The 20,806-nt window shown below is 40.0% G+C and overlaps 1 protein-coding gene across 1 annotated transcript; it reads right to left on the bottom strand.

Annotated features, from left to right (window-relative positions):
* Positions 1-426: 426 nt before the first annotated feature.
* Positions 427-20,602, bottom strand: CCDC77 (coiled-coil domain containing 77). The gene is made up of 11 exons (XM_078376293.1): positions 20,471-20,602; positions 18,067-18,283; positions 16,233-16,375; positions 14,330-14,426; positions 10,532-10,601; positions 10,190-10,284; positions 4,850-4,998; positions 2,953-3,349; positions 2,172-2,297; positions 1,903-2,055; positions 427-933 (listed from the first exon to the last, which is right to left on the bottom strand). The coding sequence occupies exons 1-11, from the start codon at positions 20,515-20,517 to the stop codon at positions 787-789; spliced, it is 1,641 nt and encodes a 546-aa protein (XP_078232419.1). The 5' UTR covers positions 20,518-20,602; the 3' UTR covers positions 427-786.
* Positions 20,603-20,806: the final 204 nt, after the last annotated feature.

Raw genomic sequence — 20,806 nt, 5'->3', positions numbered from 1 at the left:
TACGTAAAACAAATGTGTGAGGCTCTGGTCCTGTCACCTGCGATAAAGTGTACACAGAGTGATAATCATCGGGATACTTATACAAAATAAAAATTTAAAATCAACAAGGATTACTTACAAACAAAAGATTTAGATTGGACTAGAATTCTAAAAAAAATCAAATTAGCACTTAGTTGGAGAGGTTAGTTTCTGATTTAGAAAACACTTGTTTCCATGGCATGCTTTAAGATGGGATGGGCAAAGTGTGGCTCTCGACCACAATTCCCAACACTTCTCATTACTGTATTAGCTATCCTGGCTGGCTCTGATGGGGGCTGCAGTTCAACAAAGGCCCATTTCTATCCCTTTGCCTACCGATACTAGAAAGGTGGCTAAACTTCATTCCAAACTGTCTTGAACCTGCTAAATAGAGTAATTGCTGAGGAGTACATAATTAATTGCTTTATTGTGATAGCTGTATAATGCACCATATTAAAAGTAAAAAGTATCTACAGCTGCAGTGGTAGCATACAAAATCACAAATGATTCTGGAACAATCTGTGCCTAAACAAATATCATATGGAAGAAAAGTCACACCGAACAGGGATTAAAAAAAATACAATCTTATTTAAAATGATAAAATAAACTATTTCAAAATGTTCTATTCGCTTTAATGGGCTCCTTCACATTCTAGAGCATAAAGTATGCCCTAGAGTCATAGAAAGCCTCATGTCTTGTCACAAAATATAGAGAAACTGTTGCTACAATGCCCTTTAACTATATTACTGGTCCTGACTGGTATCTTTATCAGCAGACTCTTAGATCATTTTCCAAGCTGTAGATCTTTGATTTTAAATTTTTCAGTTCTCCTTGAATTTTTTTAGTTCTCTTGTTCCCCTGGCGAACTTCATGAAGAATCGCAAGGTCTTGATCTGGACCCACCATCATGGCCACCTGAAAGGGGAAAACAACCGCAACGGAGGGTTATTTCGAAATGTGAGAAATTAGATGGTTTCTGAAAACAGAATATGAAGAATACTTATGAGTAAATACCGTATTCCCTGGAACACATTTTAAAAAAATAGTTATGAAAAAAGTCACAGTGTAGTACATTGTCTTAGCTTCATATCTATCTATCTATCTATCTATCTATCTATCTATCTATCTATCTATCTATCTATCTATCTATCTATCTATCTATCTATCTATCTATCTATCTATCTATCTATCTATCTATCTATCTATCTATCTTCTCCCTCCCTCCCTCCCTCCCTCCCTTCCTTCCTTCCTTCCTTCCTTCTGTTAGAACTGCGCAGCTGGAAGGGACCCTATGGATCATCAAGTCCAGCCCTTCTCAAGGAGGCACAGTGGAGAACTGAAGTCCCAACCTCTGGTTCTATATGCTCTCTGTAACCAGTGCTGGTCATCTGTCTGGCTACAGCAATTTACACCAGCTGAAACTTCCAAACACTCTTCAACAGCAGTCTCACGTTGAGCACCCTGCAGCAATCCAGATGAGATGTAACTAAGGCTTGTGTCACCATGGCCAAATTGGAGATCTCAAGGAATGGGCACAACTTTCACAACTTTCACTGCACAAAGCTCAGGGTTGAATCCAGGAGCACACCCAAACTGCAAAGCTGAATTTTCAGAGGGAGAAAATCATCTTCATATTCCTTCCTAGTCCAGCAGTCTGAGCCTCAAAGTGAAGAACAATCTTTTGAAAGAGATAGTAGAGGTGACTTAAGCATCTTTTCCCTGCTAAAGCTATATAGCTTTAAAAATCCTCTGAAAAAACAAATCAGATCTTGCCACAGTGCTTCATGTTGTACTTACCTGCAGATTAGACTACAGTAATGTCCCTGATTGTAAGGTTGCCTTGAAAAACATTCAGACTGTAACAACCATTGTAACAACCATTACCTTAAAAAGTTGCCTCTCTACATCCTTTAGCCTTTGCCGAAGTTGCTTAATGTCAGTTTTAAAGCCTTCCGCCTCCATAGCTCGCCGTTTTTCTAATGCTTCATAGCGCTGTGTCATCAGCTGCAGGCGTTTCCCCATCTTTTCTGAGCGTTCCTGAAAATATGAAACTCAGGATTTGAGGTGGGAAGTCCCATGAATAGCAATTACAGTAGTAACATGCAGGTTCTAATCACAGCGTGCCAAGATGATTAGAAAGCTTGTGTCATTACCTTGAAGATCTCTCGCCCTACATCTCCTTCCTCCCGAATTTTAGCCAGCTCTCCTTCCAGGGAAACGCACTGTTCTCGGTACATATCTGCTAATCGTTGCTCCTGTGCTAGTTGATCCTGCAGTCCCTGGAGTTGATATTACCAGATGTTACTAGAGTTACCACATTGTTTTTATCTATAGTAGTGTTCTTCCCAAAAGCTTTTGGATACTAGAACACACAGTGGCTACTAGACAGACATTAGATCGATCATCCTGAAGTGTGCTCTGCGCTTCCTTTAAAGTGTCACTGGTTTGAGATAACATCAATATTCTAGATCTAGGACAATGCTCTTATTTACCACCCATTTGGGATGAAAAATGTTAATTTTCGGATAGAGAGCAATTAATAAGTTGGGTCGAGAAAATCAAATGGAACTAATTTCACTGTTATTTGTTGCTTTTGATAAGGATCATATAAGAAGTAGGCCAACTAGATATGTTACAGCAGATATTTACACATAGCTAGGCACTACCTATGGGATACTTACTCCATTGGTTAATAGTGGCTGTTCTATTCATCCACACCTAGGCAGTAGATAGCAAACAACCCTGATGTGTGGTGAAGGTTCACCACTTTTCTACTGGACTTCCACGTCTTCCCAAGGCTTCATCCATTTGCCTTCTTCACCTGGCTATTACTGCCACTGAGAGCATAACACTACATCTCAATGTGGAAATGCCATGGTGTTATATTTCCAAGCCTGCAAAAATGGGCTGTCACATTACTGTCAATACTATTACCTTAATCTCCGCACCATACATTCGTTGAAATTCATGTTCTTCTTGAGAAATATGCTTAGCGCCTTTTCTTTTTCTCTGTAGCTTCCTGCCAGGAGAAGCTCGCTGGCTGAAACTCTGACCGGGGCTATTCTCCCAATGTTCCGGACTACTGTCTTGCTCATCTGGGCTACTCTCACGATGGCTTCGACCACTGTCCTTGCTTCGATTGACAGCTTCCTGTCCCCGGCCACTGTCCCGCCAAACCCTGCTCCGTTTGGATCCATCTTTGCTTTTGTCCAGCCTCCTCAGCAGCACGTCCTTCTCTGCCATCCAGGATTTCTCATTTGCCCGTGCATCAAACTTCATCTGGAGAAAATCTCTAGTGCTCTCATACAGCAAAGTTTGAGCTTTGTGGCATCTGGAGAGGGACTACAGTCAATTAGTAATTGATTTATTCTCCAGTTCCTCTATCTACTATGAGTAGCAGAAAACATTGGTTTATAGCTGCATAGATCAGAGTTTTCAGAAGGAAAATATACACCTTTAGACTACAGGTCCACCTAGTTGAGTAATATCTTTTTTTGACTGGCAGCAATTTTCATGGCTTATCTCACATGATGTCTACAACTAAGTTTTTCTCAGATCCTTTTTTTTTTACCCCAGATCCTTTGATCTGCAGCACTGGAAACTGAACCTGGGATGGTATATACATAGGAAGTGGGTGCTCAAACCCACAATGAAAGAAATATCCCCAGTGAACTTGGCTATCCAGGGAATCCTGGATCATATGATTAACTGTTTGTTTTGAAATCGGATGCTTTGTCAACAGAATTATCTAGGCAATTATTATACAATAAGTCTAGGTCGTTATCCCCAGAATAAAAGGTAAAGCTTCCCCTTGACATTTAGTCCAGTCGTGTCCAACCCTAGGGCACGGTGCTCATCCTCGTCTCCAAGCTGTAGAGCCAGCATTTGTCCATAGACAGTTTCCGTGGTCACGTGGCCAATGCGAGTAGACATGGAACGCCAACGTGAGTAGACATGGAACCATGATGGTACCTATTTATCTACTCGCATTCAAGTAGATAAATGCTTTCGAACTGCTAGGTTGGGAGGAGCTGGGACAAGCAACGGGAGCTCGCTCTGTCACATGGATTCGATCTTACGACTGCCGGTCTTCTGACCTTGCAGCACAGAGGCTTCTGCGGTTTAACCTGCAGCGCCACCATGTCCCCAATCCCCAGAATAGGATAGTGTAAATGTTATACTATCCTCCCATGTCCTTCTTTGGAAGAAAAAAAAAAGACAAAGGAGGGAAAACATGAGAGAGGGAAAAAAAAACTGTATCTGATGAGGACAAAGTAAATAAGGAGAATTTTCTCTCTCTCTCTAATATATCTGAAGACATCCAGTGGAATTGAATGGTGAGAGATCCAGGACATAAAAGCAGACTTCTTCACACAGGATAAACTGTGGAACTCAGTTCAACAAGACGTAGTAACAGCTGCCAAGTTCGGTGACTTCAAAAAGGGATAAAATAAATTTAGGAAGGTTAGGGGCCAATCAATAGTTACTGGTCAAGTTGCCTACATATCACCTTCAGTATCAAAGACACTATGGAACATGAGACAGAGGGTGCAGTTGCACTCAGGACCTGCTAATGGCCTTCTCATTGGCAACTGCCTGATCAGCTGGTAAACAGAATATCATATTAGACAGATGTGTTATCAGATTGAGCATGGCTCTTATGTTCTTGCCAACTTATTTTTGTTTTTAGAGATACAACAGCAAGCATTCAAACCACATCAAATCAGAACCACTGGGAGCTCCAGGCACAGCCACAGCACTGAGTAGCACCTCAAACAAGTTTCATTTCTAGATGACTTTCACAAAAGCAAGGCACTTTTCTTGCACTCACTTTTCAGTCAGATCTTTGATTTTGTCCTGATCTCTCTGATGCTGGACTTGAGCTTCTTCTATACGGATTCGTCTATCCTCTAGCAAGGCTTCAATCTGCTCCTTGGACAGCTTGGCCTGTTCTTCCAGTTGAGCCTGAAGAGCTTCTACCTGGATCAGTGCAGAAAAGTAGTGTCAAAGGATCTATAGCAATGTCAAGATATACTGTACAATGATTTCCCTTGCAGTACTGCAAACATCCTCTGCTGGTTTTTCTCTGCCTCTTAAAAGAGATCACTTGTCTCATTTAGTGATGTGCCAACAGTGGCGTCACACAACATTTTGCAGCATAGGATAACTTTGCCAGCCATAATTTGAAATGTAAAGAAGTCTGCATAACACCTGCAAATTGCAACTCAGAGAAGTAACGATTTGCATTAAGTGAAGTCATCAGCCATGAATGAGAAAGTTTTCACCTGAATAATAAGTCTCCTTAAGACTATTGGATCACTCCCATTAGATCTTTTAAGGAGGAAACCAAATGGTGGGGAAAATAATGGACATCACCAAAACAAAGAGTTTAAGTTTTTCAAGTAGGTAGCCTTCTTATGTCTGCTGCAACAAAAACAAAAGAGACCTTCTGATACAGCGAAGAAGTAGGCTTCAGTTCATTAAACCTAATGCCAAATAAACATGCTATTTCTAAAGATGCCACAAAACTCTTGCTTTTGAAATCAAATCTGTCACTATGCATGATGACCACAAGGTACCGTAATGGTTGCAAGCATGAGCAGATTCTTTGGAAAGACTAGACAGAGAACACATAATGCAGCTCTGATATTCAGGTATCTCTTTTTCCTTGTTCTTAGTCCACGATAGCGAGATGTTCTGGAAGAACAGGAAAACTATCAGATATAGGCTGCACTTGTGAATGTTCAAGCCATTTCTTATTCAACCACAGTGGAAGATTTGACACTTAGCTATATGAAGTCATTGTGGATTCAGAATTTTTCTAGTGTATATTAAATTGTTCAGTGTGAGATGGTGCTGCTAGTCTTTGAATAAGACAAAAAGCAGTTGCAAGAGTTTGATAAGATTTAATTTGAACATGAACTTAGGTACTCTGCTGTGAGAAGAATTTTTGCTTCTTTTTTAAGTGCATGTGCAATAAAACTCTACTTCAGCTGTACCTCACGCGTGCCACCTAGAGTACCTGGGAATGAAGTTCTTTGGTAAAATAAGCTACTGTATATTGGATCCAGCCTCTAAGTAATTTTCTGATTTGTTGGCTAAGCAACTGACATCAGAACTAAAGGATATCTCATTATTAGACAAAACTAAGGGACTAGCTTTGTTAACTCTCATTTATCTTCCTAATAAGATCTAATTGAAGACTGCAGTGCTCTCTCAGACTGTTGTTGATACATTGAACTCTGCATACGCTCTGTAACTGAGACTCTAATCTAGTAGGCAATATGTTAAGTGGCTAACTTACATTGACTTTACTCATTTTATTTGGATTTCTGTATATATATGTAACCCCGCAACTGCTGAATATCACTTTCTCCCAAATAAATTCCTTTCTATATTTGAACGTCTAACTGTTCACTAAAGATTCCATATATAAAAGAGAAAAGAAGCTCACTAAAGATTCAGTACTTAAAAGACTGAATGCATGGTTGGAGTTTCAGAAGGGTTGGAGTTTGAGTGGGAAAAATTCTGAGCGCGTCTCATCCCACCTCTTTTTTACTTTCCTTTTTTCTCCCCACCCCACCCCTTCTTAAGGGAAGGATCCTCAGCAGAAGAGTTCAGAACACCCCAAAATGGACAAAACAGGAGGTTCTTTCTGACTGGAAGTTGCCTATCATTAACTCAACAATCTGATTCAGATGAAAGAGGTTCATAAAATCTTAACAGTTCATAGCATTTTAAAATCTGCTGATATTCAACAGCAAGAATCTGCAGATTTTCATGTCTGCCTGCATTGTCAGCCTTGCTTCTCTGGAATAAATATAGAACAAAGCAATAATGAAAAACAACTGAAAAACCTTATGATCTTGAAACTCATTGCAAATGGGTGAAGCAGCTCAACTCTAGATATTGATGGAAATTCTCATTTAGCCTTGAAACCAATGGTTATTTGTTTGTTTAATTTTTATCCTACCTTTTCTTTCCTTGTAGGGACTCTACCATAAGAAAAGAATGTTAAAGATTATTCTTAAAGTCAAAACTAAAACAAAGCCTCAAAGGACAACTAATAGAACTCTTAAAACTGTTAACGACAGAAAAGTGAAGAGTGACATAAGTAGGAACAGAATCCTAAGTACAGCTTTTGAGCGAAGGCTAGGAAGAGAACTGTCACAATAACCAGTGCAAAGAATAGGAGAAAACAACAAAACAGGAAAAAACAGATTTCTTCCAAAAGATCTTAACAAAATCAAAGGGACATTTAAATGGATTAAAATAATTGTTGTTTGATTATGATTTATGGAAAAACTTTCCAGTGTTTCCTAGGTAGAGAATACACAGAAGTGATTTATTATTCCCTTCTTATGAGGGTGTCCTTGGACTGTGCAGCTTGCCCAAGGCCACACGGGCTGGTTGTACTCACAGGAGGTACAGCAGGGCATCAAACTCCCAACCTATGGCTCAGCAGCCAGATACCTAAACTCTATTTAGAAAAAATCTATTTTTGACATTTGGGAGATGTTCGAGTCCCTTCATCCATACTTTATTTAACTTGCCTAGAAATCCTACATTGGGAAAGGAGATGTGTTCTGATGTGAAGGCAAGCCACTGCTATCTAAGACAAAGTCAGCTGAAATGTAAATTAATCTTAGGGTGCTGAATACGTATCTCTGAATCAAAATTCCAACATCTGCCTCTGCAGCCAGATCACTAAACCACTGAGCTAGTAAGCCAGCTAAACCAAGATTAGAGACAGTGAAAGATCAAGTGTGAACTTTCCTACATTATAATCTATCAAGATACAATAGGGAGAGGGGCAGGAGAAGGGTGTTGTCACAATAAGGGACTCCGTAAGGCTTTTCTGACTACTCTTCTTTAACTGCAGGCTTGGAGGCAGACTTTAGAGTGCTTAATGCGGAAACCAAAGTATTGTTGTTGTGGGTTTTTCAGGCTCTTTGGCCATGTTCTGAAGGTTGTTCTTCCTAACGTTTCGCCAGTCTCTCTGGCCAGCATCTTCAGAGGACAGGAGTCAGAACTCTGTCTGTGCTCTGGGGCAATTCGTTTGGATAGTTGAGTATTTATAGCTGTGGGATCAGAATTTGTCCTTTTTAGGAGATGGGTGATTATGGTGATCAGCGTGTTTTTTGTTGTGGGTATATTGTTGTGATAAGGGGGAGAGATTATCTATCACTGTGATTGATGGGTGTTGTTAGCTGGTCTTTTGTGTGCAGTGATCACTGGTCCTTGTGGCTGGGTAGAGTTCGTTGACCAGGCTTTGTTGACTTTTAAACTTTCTTCTTTTTTGTTGAAGCTCTGCTGGTGCTTGTGGATTTCAATGGCTTCCCTATGCAGTCTAACATAATGATTGCTGATTTTGTCCAGTATTTCAGTATTTTGAAATGTTCCGCTACTGCCGATTTTTCCAGTTGTTTTAGTCTGCAGTGTCTCTCATCTTCTTTGATTCTGGTGTGGATGCTGCGTTTTGTGGTTCCAATATACACCTGGCCACAACTGCAAGGTATCCGGTATACCCCTGTAGGAGTCCCTTTTGTTCTTTGTTGACCATAATAATTGTTGTATTTTATACTCACCACTGCAGGAGTATACCGGATACCTTGCAGTTGTGGTCAGTTATATACTGGAACCACAAAATGCGGCATCCACACCAGAAAGTTTAAAACTCAACAAAGCCTGGCTCCTAGCACTGAAAAATACAGCCTGCAAAAGGTCAACGAGTTCTGCCCAGCCACAAGGACCAGTGATCACCACACACAAAAGACCAGCTAACACCCATCAATCACAGTGATAGATAATCTCTCCCCCTTATCACAACAATACACCCACAACAAAAAACATGCTGATCACCATAATCACCCATCTCCTGAAAAGGACAAAAGCTGATCCCACAGCTCTAAATACTCAACTATCCAAACAAACTGCCCCAGAGCACAGACAGAGTTCTGACTCCTATCCTCTGAAGATGCCGGCCACAGAGACTGGCGAAATGTTAGGAAGAACAACCTTCAGAATACGGCCAAAGAGCCTGAAAAACCCACAACAACCATCAGATCCCGGCAGTGAAAGCCTTCAAGAAACCAAAGTATAATTGAGTGTGAAGAGATCAAAGGCAAAGAGAAAAGATATAGGGCACCTGTAAACTTTACAGTATAATCTTAAAATCCTTTGAGCAATTACCCTAAAGCAAATTGCTTGCTGAGAGCAATAGTAGAACATGAATAAGGCATACAATTTATTGCATTTAACCCACTGAAAGGTGATTGATTAATAACATAATTACTGTCCTTGATCCCAAAAATAAATTAAGGAAGTTCACTGAAGGATGAATATCTTTATGTTCATCTACAACAGGATCTAAGCCATTTTTATGACACACTTAAAGCTTATAGATTCAGTTAGAAATTCCACTTTCCACTCCTCTTTATTCAATTACTTATTCAAAATATTTTTCATTGATTCCTAGCTTATAGTGGCTTGTAAAGCAATGCACAACTACAGTCAAAAATACTCCTTTAAAAAGATTGAAAAAAGATTTAAAGATTTAAAAAGGAAAAAGATTTAAAAATCAAAGCCATTGGGATCAAAGCCATTATTTACAACATGTTTAAATCATCTTGGTTCAATTACAAATTCATCTTTCTATCCTAACAAATAAACATAGAGGAGGGGGAAGGTGGGTTAAGGCAAATGATTCCGGATCTCCTTGCCCCTTGTTCTCTCACAGATATCTGTATTGCTTCAGGAAGGCTAATTTTGCAGTTTGCATTATAAATCTATACTTCCTGGATAGTTCAATGGTTTAAGGATCTCCAGAGGCTGGGAGTTTGATTCCCCTCTGTGCCTTTTGGTAGAAGAGCCAACCTGTGTAGTCTTGGCAAGCTGTACCATTTCAGGGAGCCCCCAGAAAAATGGAATGGTAAACCATTTCTGTGTATTCTCTCCCTAGAAAACCCTAGAAAGGGGTGGCTGTAAATTGGAATCGACTTGATAACACACTATTATTATTATCCTACATATTTCCCTGAACCACAGTTCCACACATTTCAACAGAAGGATGCACAAGAGACTAAAATGACCATAAAGCACAGTAGACTTTTCATTTAAAAAAGATAATTGGCTTAAAAATTAAATGTAAAAGAAATCCAGGTTGTCGTACCTGTAATAAGAGTGTCTGATCATCTCTTGGGTATCTATCCCCACTTTCTGGTTTATCTCCCTTTGCTGTTCGTTTTGAGGCAGAGTTTTTCATACCTTAAGTAGAAATGATAGTTTAATTCCTTAAAAAAAATTAAATCCTTTTATCTACCTAACCAGAAGGTTTACCCTCTTATTCTAGGCCGTAATAGATAGCAAAAGTGAAACAACTAACTGTATATGGAGGTTTTAGAAGAAATAAATATATTTCTTTTTTTAAAGCTCAGGCCTTTTAAAATATTTCAAGATATGCTACATTTCAGAGGTCTTCTTTGCTGGGCATAATTTTTAATTTTCCCATTACCTGTTTTTAAAGTGGGCTTATTTCGGTCATGTGAATCCCCGTTCTTGGTTGATCTTTGAGGTATAGTGACCTATAAGGACCAAAACAGTTTGCTCATTTTCTGCTCTGCCTTGGCTTTTCAGATACAAGTTAGAAGGGGGGAAAAGTAACAAAGAAAAAAAAGAGAAAGATATTTAAAAATAAGATAATCATCCTGCATGCCTGAACTATAGTAACATAAGAAGTTGGCTCAGTTTCAATTACAGCTGAGGTTCTAGATTCCTGCAATGAGTGGGAACCCACAGTGGGTAAATGATTTCATCCAGTTTCATCCCCGAGTCATCACAAATGGTTACTGTGCTCATGCTAAGGAAGGATTCAGAGTATGAGGTTGGATCAGTCCCTCGATACAGAATTGATGTGTGGGACTAGACCTGCGTATGTATGGTAATTGTGTGCCCACTGGGTCTCTAGCACACAGCACTATCTTGTTTGCCACTCCTGAGGGTTCTCCAACTCTCCGTAGGAGGTTTTAAAAAACAAAGGCAACTGTTGTGGTAAGAGCAAATTCAGCAAAAACAATCCCACCCTTCTACCTGTGGAAACACCCTATAGCCAAATTCTGAACCTATGATCCCTATTTATCATTCAAGAGATACTTAGAATGGCTTGCAGACTTAAAAGAAGAATTATAACAACAATACTTTTATTAAAAATGGATAAGCAATTTATAACAACAGAACAATAAATTAGCAGGGGCAATAAATCTTGATACAGTGGTGCCTCGATTTACAAATGTCCCGTCATACGACCATTTCAAGTTATGACCAGCTCCGGCTGCAAAATTTTGCTTCGACTTACGGCCAGAGCTTTGAGTTACAACCAAAAACAGGCAAGGAAAAAAGGCGAAGAATTCAAATTAATAATCATTGGTGGCGAAGAGGCTGCTTCTTTGTAGCTCTTTCGCCACAGTGGTTAGAGAGTGTGCGATCAGAGGAGGCTTCAGACTGCCTGGTAAGGTAAGGTGCTGCTTTCAAATTTTTAGATTGTTCTGGGTAGGTTATGCATCGTGGTTTTGGGCTGGGTGGTGGGATGATGTTTCTATGCTGTGATGGGTCTTGCAGGGTTTGCTTTTTGGGCTTTCCCCCCATTTCCCATGGGTCTTGCAGAGTTTGTTTGCTTTTTGGGTCCCCCCAATTTCTGATGGGTTTGTTTGCTTTTTGGGGGGTTCCCCCCCATTTCCGATGGGCCTTGCGGAGTTTGTTTGCTTTTTGCTTTGCTTTTTCTCCATTTCCGATGGGCCTTGCAGAGTTTGTTTGCTTTTTGCTTTGCTTTTTCTCCATTTTCAATGGGTCCTGCACAATTTGTTTGCTTTCTGCTTTGCTTTTTTTGCATTTCCGAAGGATCTTGTGTGGTTTGTTTGCTTCTCCCCCTTCAGCCAGAACGGATTAATTGTGTTTCCGATGGGTCTTGCAGTGTTTAGTGGGGTTTTTTTGGGTGATTTGTTTCTTCAGCCAGAATGGATTAATTGCATTTCAATGCATTCCTATGAGAAATGGTGCTTCGACTTAAACCATTTCGAGTTACGAACGGAGTTCCGGAACCAATTAAGTTCGTAAGTTGAGACACCAGTGTACTAACCTGCCAACGACAGTAGCTATCTGGTAATAAACTTTGGGCTTTAAAACATCATAGTATAATTAGCTTTAAAGTATCACAAATAAACATTCCTGCTAGTGTAAAATGGCTTTTGTGGCGGATGCAACAATATCACAGAACATGCTGTTCAAAGGTTCAGATCTCCCTCTGTCATCCTGCAGGTTTTTATCTTGACAGGTGGTAGGCGGCAGTTTTCAAACAGGATGCCTTATCTGCTGTGCTTGTCTCCACCTTATTTTGTACTGTTTTATTATGAATCTGTATTTCTAAATTGCTGAAAGAGACCCTGAGTAGTGATCCTGCATAACATCTGTGGCATAGAAATTTCTGTTTATGTGTTGGCAACTAAGGAAAATGTATTGCCAACTTTAGCGGCAAATAAAAATTTATCTTTCAAGTCTTTATCCATTAAATACACAGACAGACAACCTGCCCCACCCGTATGCTTTGGATCAGAACAGCCAAAGCAGAGGTCGAGAGAGGGAAAGATCACGGAAGCTTCCTGAGAATCCAGCTTCTTGTCATCAGACAGCCACTCCACCAGGATGAAGAAGAGGGAGGAAGAAAAAAGCAATGTGTGAGAGTCCCTTCTTTCAGTCTGAGTATCCTCTCAGGCATGTCTGGTGAGGACATGAGATAAAGCATTTCAGTGACTGCTTCCAGGCTATGGAAATCTCTTCCATGGGAAGCCAAACTGATCTCCTTCTTCCCTCTGTTCCTCCATGGTAGGCAAAAGTTTTAAAAAAATCCTCAGGTAAGCTTTTGGCAGTTGAACAGGCTGTCAATGGGTTACCGCACTCCTAGTGGTCTTTTGTTATTATTATATGCTTTTGTTCTTATGTGCCCTCAATTACCAATCTATAGTGATCCATAAAGGGCTTTTAAGGTAGGTAAGATATTTAAAGGATAGTTTTACCAGTTCCACTCCATACATGAGTTTCCATGGCTAAGTGGAAATTTAAACTTTTTTCTCCACAGTTATAGTCCATCAATCTATCCAGTACATCACACTTATTATGTGCTTAACTGTATTTTAATATTATAAAACATGCATTTAAAGAAATGTACTTGTAATCTGCCTTGAATCTCTGTACAGTGGTGCCCCGCATAGTGAGGTTAATCTGTTCTGGATTAATCGTCGCTATGGGGAAACATCGCTATACGGAACGGAAAACACCATAGAAACGCATTAAACTTAGTTTAATGCGTTCCTATGGCTCCTAAACTCACCGTTCTGCGAAGTTTCTCCATAGCGCCGCCATTTTCGCGCCCTCGGTAAGCGAGGGCGGGGTGTGAAAATGGTGCGGGCGGCCATTTTTTGCACCCGGCGGCCATTTTGGAACCGCCGATCAGCTGTTTCCAAAATGGCCGCCGGGTGCAGAAATGATCGCAATGCAATGTTTAGCCTATCTAAACATCGCAATGCGATCGCATTGGCGACCCCAAAAAACGGGTCGCTATGCGCATTCATCGTTAAACGGTGCGCTCGTTAAGCGAGGCACCACTGTATTGGGAAAAAAGGTAGAATGAAATACAAAAATTAAAATGGAACACTAAAATAAAAATCCATGATGATTGGTCAGGGTTTATAAGAATTGTAGCCCAAACAATCAGAAGACACAAGTACTTTGCTTTACTTTTTTCAGTTGCTGACTGCTTGTAGTTTATAGATATAGGCACAAGGATCCTTTACATCCAGAAATATTTTCCAGCTATTGAAGGTAAAGGTTTCCCTTCACATTTAGTCCAGTTGTGTCCAACTCAAGGTGCTCATCCCCGTTCCAAGCCATAGAGCCAGCGTTTGTCCGAAGACAATTTCCATGGTCACGTGGCCAGCGCGACTAGACACGGAATGCCCTTACCTTCCCACTGTGGTGGTACCTATTTATCTATTTGCCTTTGCATGCTTTCGAACTGCTAGATTGGCAGGAGCTGGGACAAGCGACAGGAGCTCACTCCGTCACGTGGATTCAATCTTATCAGCTATTAGAGCACATTAAAGTACCTTTTGAAAATACGCTATCTTGGTTTAACATGGTACCAACTCACATTATGTTAAAAAGTACTGCAACAGACCCAATGTAGTATACAAAAAAGTAATGTAAAAAGTGTAACAATAAGCAAATGAAAATATCTGCATATTAACTGAGGCACTTTTACCTTATGCGGCGGTTCTTTGTGAAAATAGGTAACTTCACCATTGTCTGTTCCCACTAAAGCCAAAAGGTGCTGGATCTTCTTTCTGTCCTCCAACTCTCTGGAATTGATTGAAAGGTAGTCAACTTGTTTTTTGCTCCTGAGTACATTAGTGTACCTCACTTTTAATGCTGACTAGTGGAAGCTCATCAAATATTTGAGAACAGAAAGCAAAGCCACTGTTTACATATACTCTTTCTCCATAGAAGCCTCAATACTACTGCACATAATCTCATAAAAAGATACGCTGGTGCCTACTATAAGACAGTCATTCCCTACAGTGAGAGAAAACATGCTCATGGTGAGTTGTCCCTCCCACTAGCACTAATAGGCAAGTTTTTGCAATCATTCATGTATGTGCTTGGTCCCTTCTAGAGTGTGAGGACTGCCCAGGAACCCCAGTCATTTCCTCCAAGCTGTAGAGCATAAGGCACAGTCTGATAGACAAAACAAATGATTAAAAAAAGAAAGACAAATTAACAAACAAACAAACCAGGGAAAACTGCATTGGAAATTTTGTTAGACCAACAACAGTTAGACCAACACAGTATGATGCAAGGAAAAAAGAAAAGTTGGTACACTTTTTCTGATCCGTCCCAAATTGCTGCAGCCTGCTAAACCATCTAGCATCCCTCCACAACAACTTGGATGGGAAAGGATGCCCCGCTCCACTGTAGAAAGGAACGTCTAAAGGAGAGTACCGACATAGCTTTGTCCTGGAAGGAAGGAGGACGTTCTCACAATCAAACACACCAAATAGCCCCCTATTGACCCAGGTAGGTCAGATGCGGCTTCATGCCACTGCAGTGGAGATTATGTTCTCTATTTTAGAACACACTATACTGAGAAATAAATAAATAATAAAATAAATATTTCCATCCTGTTGACGGATTCCAACCTGCAAAAAGGGCCACTAAGAACCATAAATAATAGCTCTACAAGGAGTAAATCAAACCCAACTTTGTGGATTCCTATATTTTTGTCTCGTCAATATCGTTAAAAAACCCTGAAAGAATAGCAAACCTGAAACATCTATAACAACATTACTTATTCATAATCAAACAAAGCTAATGATCTATGTGAAAAAAGTGGTCACAGGAAACAATGAAGCAAGGTTAGTAAAATTCCCAATGATATGCCTTCGGTGCTGTTTTGTTCATAAGCAATCAGTCAGTCATACACATGCTGACTTAGAATGGAGACAGCCTTTCCCAAGTTAAAAAAAATCCTTACAGCGTACACCTTTTCCTTATTATACAAGTTCTGTATATCAGAATGCTGTGCTAGAGGAAGTACCAAAGTACATTTATACAGTATAAGCACTAGACAGCTTGTCTGCACATCACGGCGTAAAAGTTTACTTTTTAGATATGAAAAAAGAAGTATGAACTGCAGCCCTACCAGGACAATAGCAGAAGGGAAGGGAGAGTGGCATTTCTCTCCTGATGCACTTGAGGACTGTACTATGTGCCATATTCTTCCCAAAGGAATTCTTCAGAAAGAAAGAAAGAAAGAAAGAAAGAAAGAAAGAAAGAAAGAAAGAAAGAAAGAAAGAAAGAAAGAAAGAAAGAAAGAAAGAAAGAAGGCAAGCAAGCAAGCAAGCAAGCAAGCAAGCCTTAATCTTCTTCTCTCACTAAAATGGGTAAAACACATGCATACCACTTCCGTGTAGTCTGTTCATACATCTCATCTTTACTGACATACAAAAACAACTCAGGATGTTCCAAAGATCTATCCCTGTCATCTTCAGATGCTTTCTGTTCTTGAATCATTACCTCCTAGAACCTAGCACTTCTCTCTCCAGTATTGAGGATTTTTTTTTCTATTGGATGTCTTTTTTTCTGCCGTTCCCGGTTATACAACAAACCTGATTTTCAGCCGATCATTCTCAGCGTAAAGACGTAGCACGTGCTCCCTCTCCTGGAAGAGGTAAACTTGCATGTCGCTCAAAGCCTTCTGCAGCTCTGCAATTTCTTCTTCCCGTTGACGCATTTCCCATTGTAATTTATGCTATGCAGAGAAAATAGATTACCCGATGGTTAATGCTAAGATGTGGCTCCCCACTAAGAACTCTTTCATCTTTCAAGATGTTTAGTGTGTTGGGCAAAGAAAAGAGAAACAAAATATTGCAGCACTTTAAAGACTAGCCATTTTATTTCTGGGCGAGCTTTCGGATCAAAATCCACTTCCTGTAATACTGCAGTGCAAATACACGGCCAGATGAATGCCTAGATAGTCGACAAAGTAACAATGGTCGGTTGATGCAGGAATGGGACTACCAACCTGTAAATTCCTTTGGAAAATATTCATCTTTAGCTTCTTCTATGAAGGTCAAACCTACTTTGACGATGGCGAAATTTAATTTAATTCAGGCAGATTGGAGCAAAATGTTTCTGAAGGCTCTGCACCTTCCACAGCTAATATCTTTGCTGGGAATTCTTTTTTATATATGAAAGCAACAATGGACAATTGAGATTCTTTCAACTTACGAACAAATTTTCTCTGCTACCTTCAGCACTATTTCAAAGCCTGTCTCCATCCAAACCTCTCCTTGCCTTCATTAACTGAACAGTAACACCTATTTATTTTCCCATTTCCTACGTTACATGCCTCAAATTAATGGCAGAGCACATGCTCTCCGGCAGAAAGTTCACTCTGCGGTCTCTGCCTAAGACTTCATGGATCTACTCCCAGATACTACCATTAGCACTAGCTCCATTGCTGCCACCTTCCTGCTTTGGGTCCTCCCGATGGGCGAGATGAATCATTTTCTCAGCAGTGGGATACACCACCAAGGGGGCAGATATGTTGGTTAATGAGCTGAGCATTCCTTCCTCGCTTTGCATGAAAGAACCTGCTTGCCTGCCTCTTCTGCTGCTGCAAAAGACAGCACCTGAAACACCGAGTGCACCCTTTTCACAGGTCTGTGATGTACTTCCTCACCAGAAAAGAGGTGGCAGCAAGGAAATCATCAGCTAGTGCCTACACCATATTGGTTTAAGATTAATCAGTGTGCTATACATACATTTTCAGTGTCTTGAGCTCCTTTATAATGCATGTCTACCCTCACTTCCACATCAGCTATATCTGTATATAAATGCAGACAATGTGTCTCTGCTGGCTTTGTTAGTCTATTGTCTTGACTGAAAAGACTGTGATGGTAACTTTTAATCAAATTTAATATTGATACAATTTTGATGACATTAGTGTGTAACACTGGATGAGTCTAAGGACAGATAGACACAGATGAATTACACTCAAACTCAAGTTTATATTTTTAAATATCTTCATTTCTTATACTTTGCCATCTTGGACATATGTTTTTGGTTTTATTGTTTTTAAATTTGTAAACCACCCAGAGTAGACCTTTGGTCTAGATGGGCAGGATAGAAATCCAATCAATTAATCAATCAATCAATCAATCAACAAACAAACCTAAAGAATAAATTACTTCCTTTACTGATTAATAATTTAAAGAAACTAAGGTTTTTAAAACTGGCCATTTTCCCCCAGTCACAGACAGATGCCACAACTACAGTCAGGTGGGACACGTATTTTTTTTAAGAACAACATCCCTCATTCAGACTACCATAGAAAAAACAACACGGTAAATACATTGTTTGAAAGCAGAGAAAAACAAAACTCCTCTTTCAAAATATTTAACTCATATTACACTGGCTAAATCACTTGTTTTCCCCCACCTGCTCATCATATGTAGCTTTATATTTTTCCAGTCTTTTGACCAGCTCTTCATGTTCTTCATCAAACTGTGCAATCTTCTTCCGATAGTATTCCAGCAGTTCCCGAGAGGGACGAAGATAGGCCAGGCGCTCATTGATTGAAGGAAGAGGGGTAGAATCTTTTGGATGCGGTGATGGGGACTCAGCACTTTGGGGGTAGCCACGGCTAGTGGTTGACCTGAGCATAATGGATTGACACAACGTGGAAATAATTAAAATCATAAAAGCTGCCAAGCCTCAATATTTGTTTAATATCAAGCAATAACCTAAAAAGATAGAACTTCCACAGGTTTATTTAGGTCAATAAATCTGAGTCTGAACTGAAACATAATGTAAATATTTGACTTATCTCCCAAGTCCATAGTTTTATGAAATACATAGCAGACCCTCTTGAGCAAAGACAGAACATCTGGAAAGAAGGGTCATGTTCTCTTGTGAACTGGGAAGCCAGTGAACCTTTTCCTTGCTCCTATACACACTCCACCCATTTAGTGAGCATTTCACTATTCTGGGTGGCTTACAAAATATTATAAAACATACAGGTTAAAATATTAAAACCATATAAAATATATTAAAAGAAAAAAACAAAACCCTGCCCCCTCACCATAAAATCACCAGTCTGGGACACAGGATAGCAGACAACAGGCCAGCATAATTTTACGAAAGGATGATGCTTGGGAAGGCCTGGATGAAAAGCCAGGTTTTAATTTGCTTGCAGAAGCTCAGGAGGATGGGGGCCAGTTTCAATTCCACAGGGAGGGAGTTCCAGCACGGAGTGGCCACTACTGAAAAGGCCCGGTTTCTGCTTGGTGATTTCCGGGCCTCTTTTTGAGTGGTTACATGCAATTTCAGCAGTGATTACAAAAACAATCATCAAGTAACATTAGCAGAACTCACAGAGCTCAAGACATGATAACTGTTCCCACAGAAAACAATGAAAAAGCTAACTGGTTGTTATGGGTTTTTTGGGCTCTTTGGCCATGTTCTGAAGTTTGTTCTTCCTAATGTTTTGCCAGTCTCTGTGGCCGGCATCTTCAGAGGACAGCACTCTGTGCTCTGGTGTAGTTGGCTTGGGAGTGGAGTATTTATGGCTGTGAGATGAGCTTTTGTCTTTTTCTGTAGATGGGTGATTAGTGTGTCTTGTGGGTGTATTGTTGTGATAAGAAGGAGAGATTATCTGTCACTGTGGTTGATGGGTGTCATTAGTTGGTCTTTTGTTTGTAGTGTGCCCGTGGGAGAGTCCATCAGCGCCCTCTCCAAGCTAACTCTCTAAGCTACAGTATACTCACAGACCTGTACAGAGTTCTTCATAGCAGGTAGCATAATAGCACAGTGCGAACATGCCAAGTCATAATGACCAGTCCATGATGATGATTCAAGACAGAGGCTGTCTTTGTTCCTTCTAACTCTCACTTAAATCCCACCAACCATAGGCCCACAAACCAACCAATCATTTATCTTCATATACAGTAATTGGTCCTAGCTGTACTATCCAAGTTGGTTAATTAGTTAGACTTCAGGTACAACATCAGGACAGTCTGCATCCTCCCTTCTCTGGAGATGCTGGTACTATGTGTTCCACATTCTCAAAACAAGTGAACTCAGCTGGTGCATTTTACAGTGTTTTAAGACTGCTTGCTTTATAGATGTTACAGACTTGGTATTAATTCTATACCACGCCATTTCCTCACACCTCCTGCACAATTCATCCATTTGTAGGCCACTTTTCTCTTGATAAGACGACTGGGTGATTTGACGTTCCCTGAAAAGGGGCCTCTGCTGAGCCATGTTTGATTTCTGAGGAAATCTGTACCCTCAATTTTATTTGAGAAGTCGGGAGCACAGGGAAAATTTTTCATTACTCCAATAAGCTTTGTTTGGATTTGGCAGAGAATCAGCTGTGCTCTTCTAATTATCTCTGAATGGCAAGGTTGGATTAATATTTGAACATCTAGAACATCTTTTATGCAAGAGTCTATCCATCAAACTGTGCTTGGAGTACTACAGAAAATGATGGAAGATGTTGTGGTCTTTATTACATCACCTCATTGTGTATATTTTTTACTTGATTATTTCTGCTGTGCGATTAGAACAATCATGTAGCGATAACAAAGGAACATTAAAAGTCTATAAGAAAAAATAACAGGGGTATTTAAAACAAACATGACCACCACAATTGATGAGCAATAGATTCCTGGTTCTCCAAGGAAATGAAGTAGAAAAGGAAATTGTTAAAGATACTGCAGATCAATAACAAACATATACAGATCGCGGGAAACATGAGCCCAAACACGCCAATTAAAAAGGTAAATGAAGGGGGAACCAACAAAAGCACATGGAGATATCAAGAAGTTCTCTTACATACCTTTTGGAGGCAGAGGGTGTTCTTGGAGAAGTAGTCATGACTCTCATTCCTGCAGCATAAAATATAAAGTATTAGAAACATGTGACCAAGAGCTTGGAGGAAGAATGGTTGTTTCATATCCTGCTTTCCACTGTACAGATAAATTGCTTTAAGAAAGGAACTAATTAAGGTTCCTTCACAATTGTCTCCATTCCAGGACATACTGTACCTTTAACTCTGCCTTGCTGTTTCAGTCAAAATATAAGAAAACAAAGTAAAATTTGCTGCTTTCCAAATTATGTTTTTCCTGTTATTTGTTCCTATAATGAATATGTCAGGTAAAACATACAAGGGGCT

This window comes from Pogona vitticeps, chromosome 5 (assembly GCF_051106095.1).
Source record: "Pogona vitticeps strain Pit_001003342236 chromosome 5, PviZW2.1, whole genome shotgun sequence".
Taxonomy (NCBI): domain Eukaryota; kingdom Metazoa; phylum Chordata; class Lepidosauria; order Squamata; family Agamidae; genus Pogona; species Pogona vitticeps.
The sequence above is the reverse complement of the archived record's forward strand: the minus strand, read 5'-3'. Positions and strand labels throughout refer to the sequence as shown.

Excerpts from the sequence above, each read along its gene's own strand:
- CCDC77 (XM_078376293.1), bottom strand. The coding sequence starts at position 20,517 with ATGAGAGTCATGACTACTTCTCCAAGAACACCCTCTGCCTCCAAAAG. Across the intron at positions 14,427-16,232 it reads AATGATCGGCTGAAAATCAG|AGAGTTGGAGGACAGAAAGA; the intron begins GTTTGTTGTATA and ends AATCAATTCCAG. Across the intron at positions 934-1,902 it reads TAGAGAGGCAACTTTTTAAG|GTGGCCATGATGGTGGGTCC; the intron begins GTAATGGTTGTT and ends TTCCCCTTTCAG.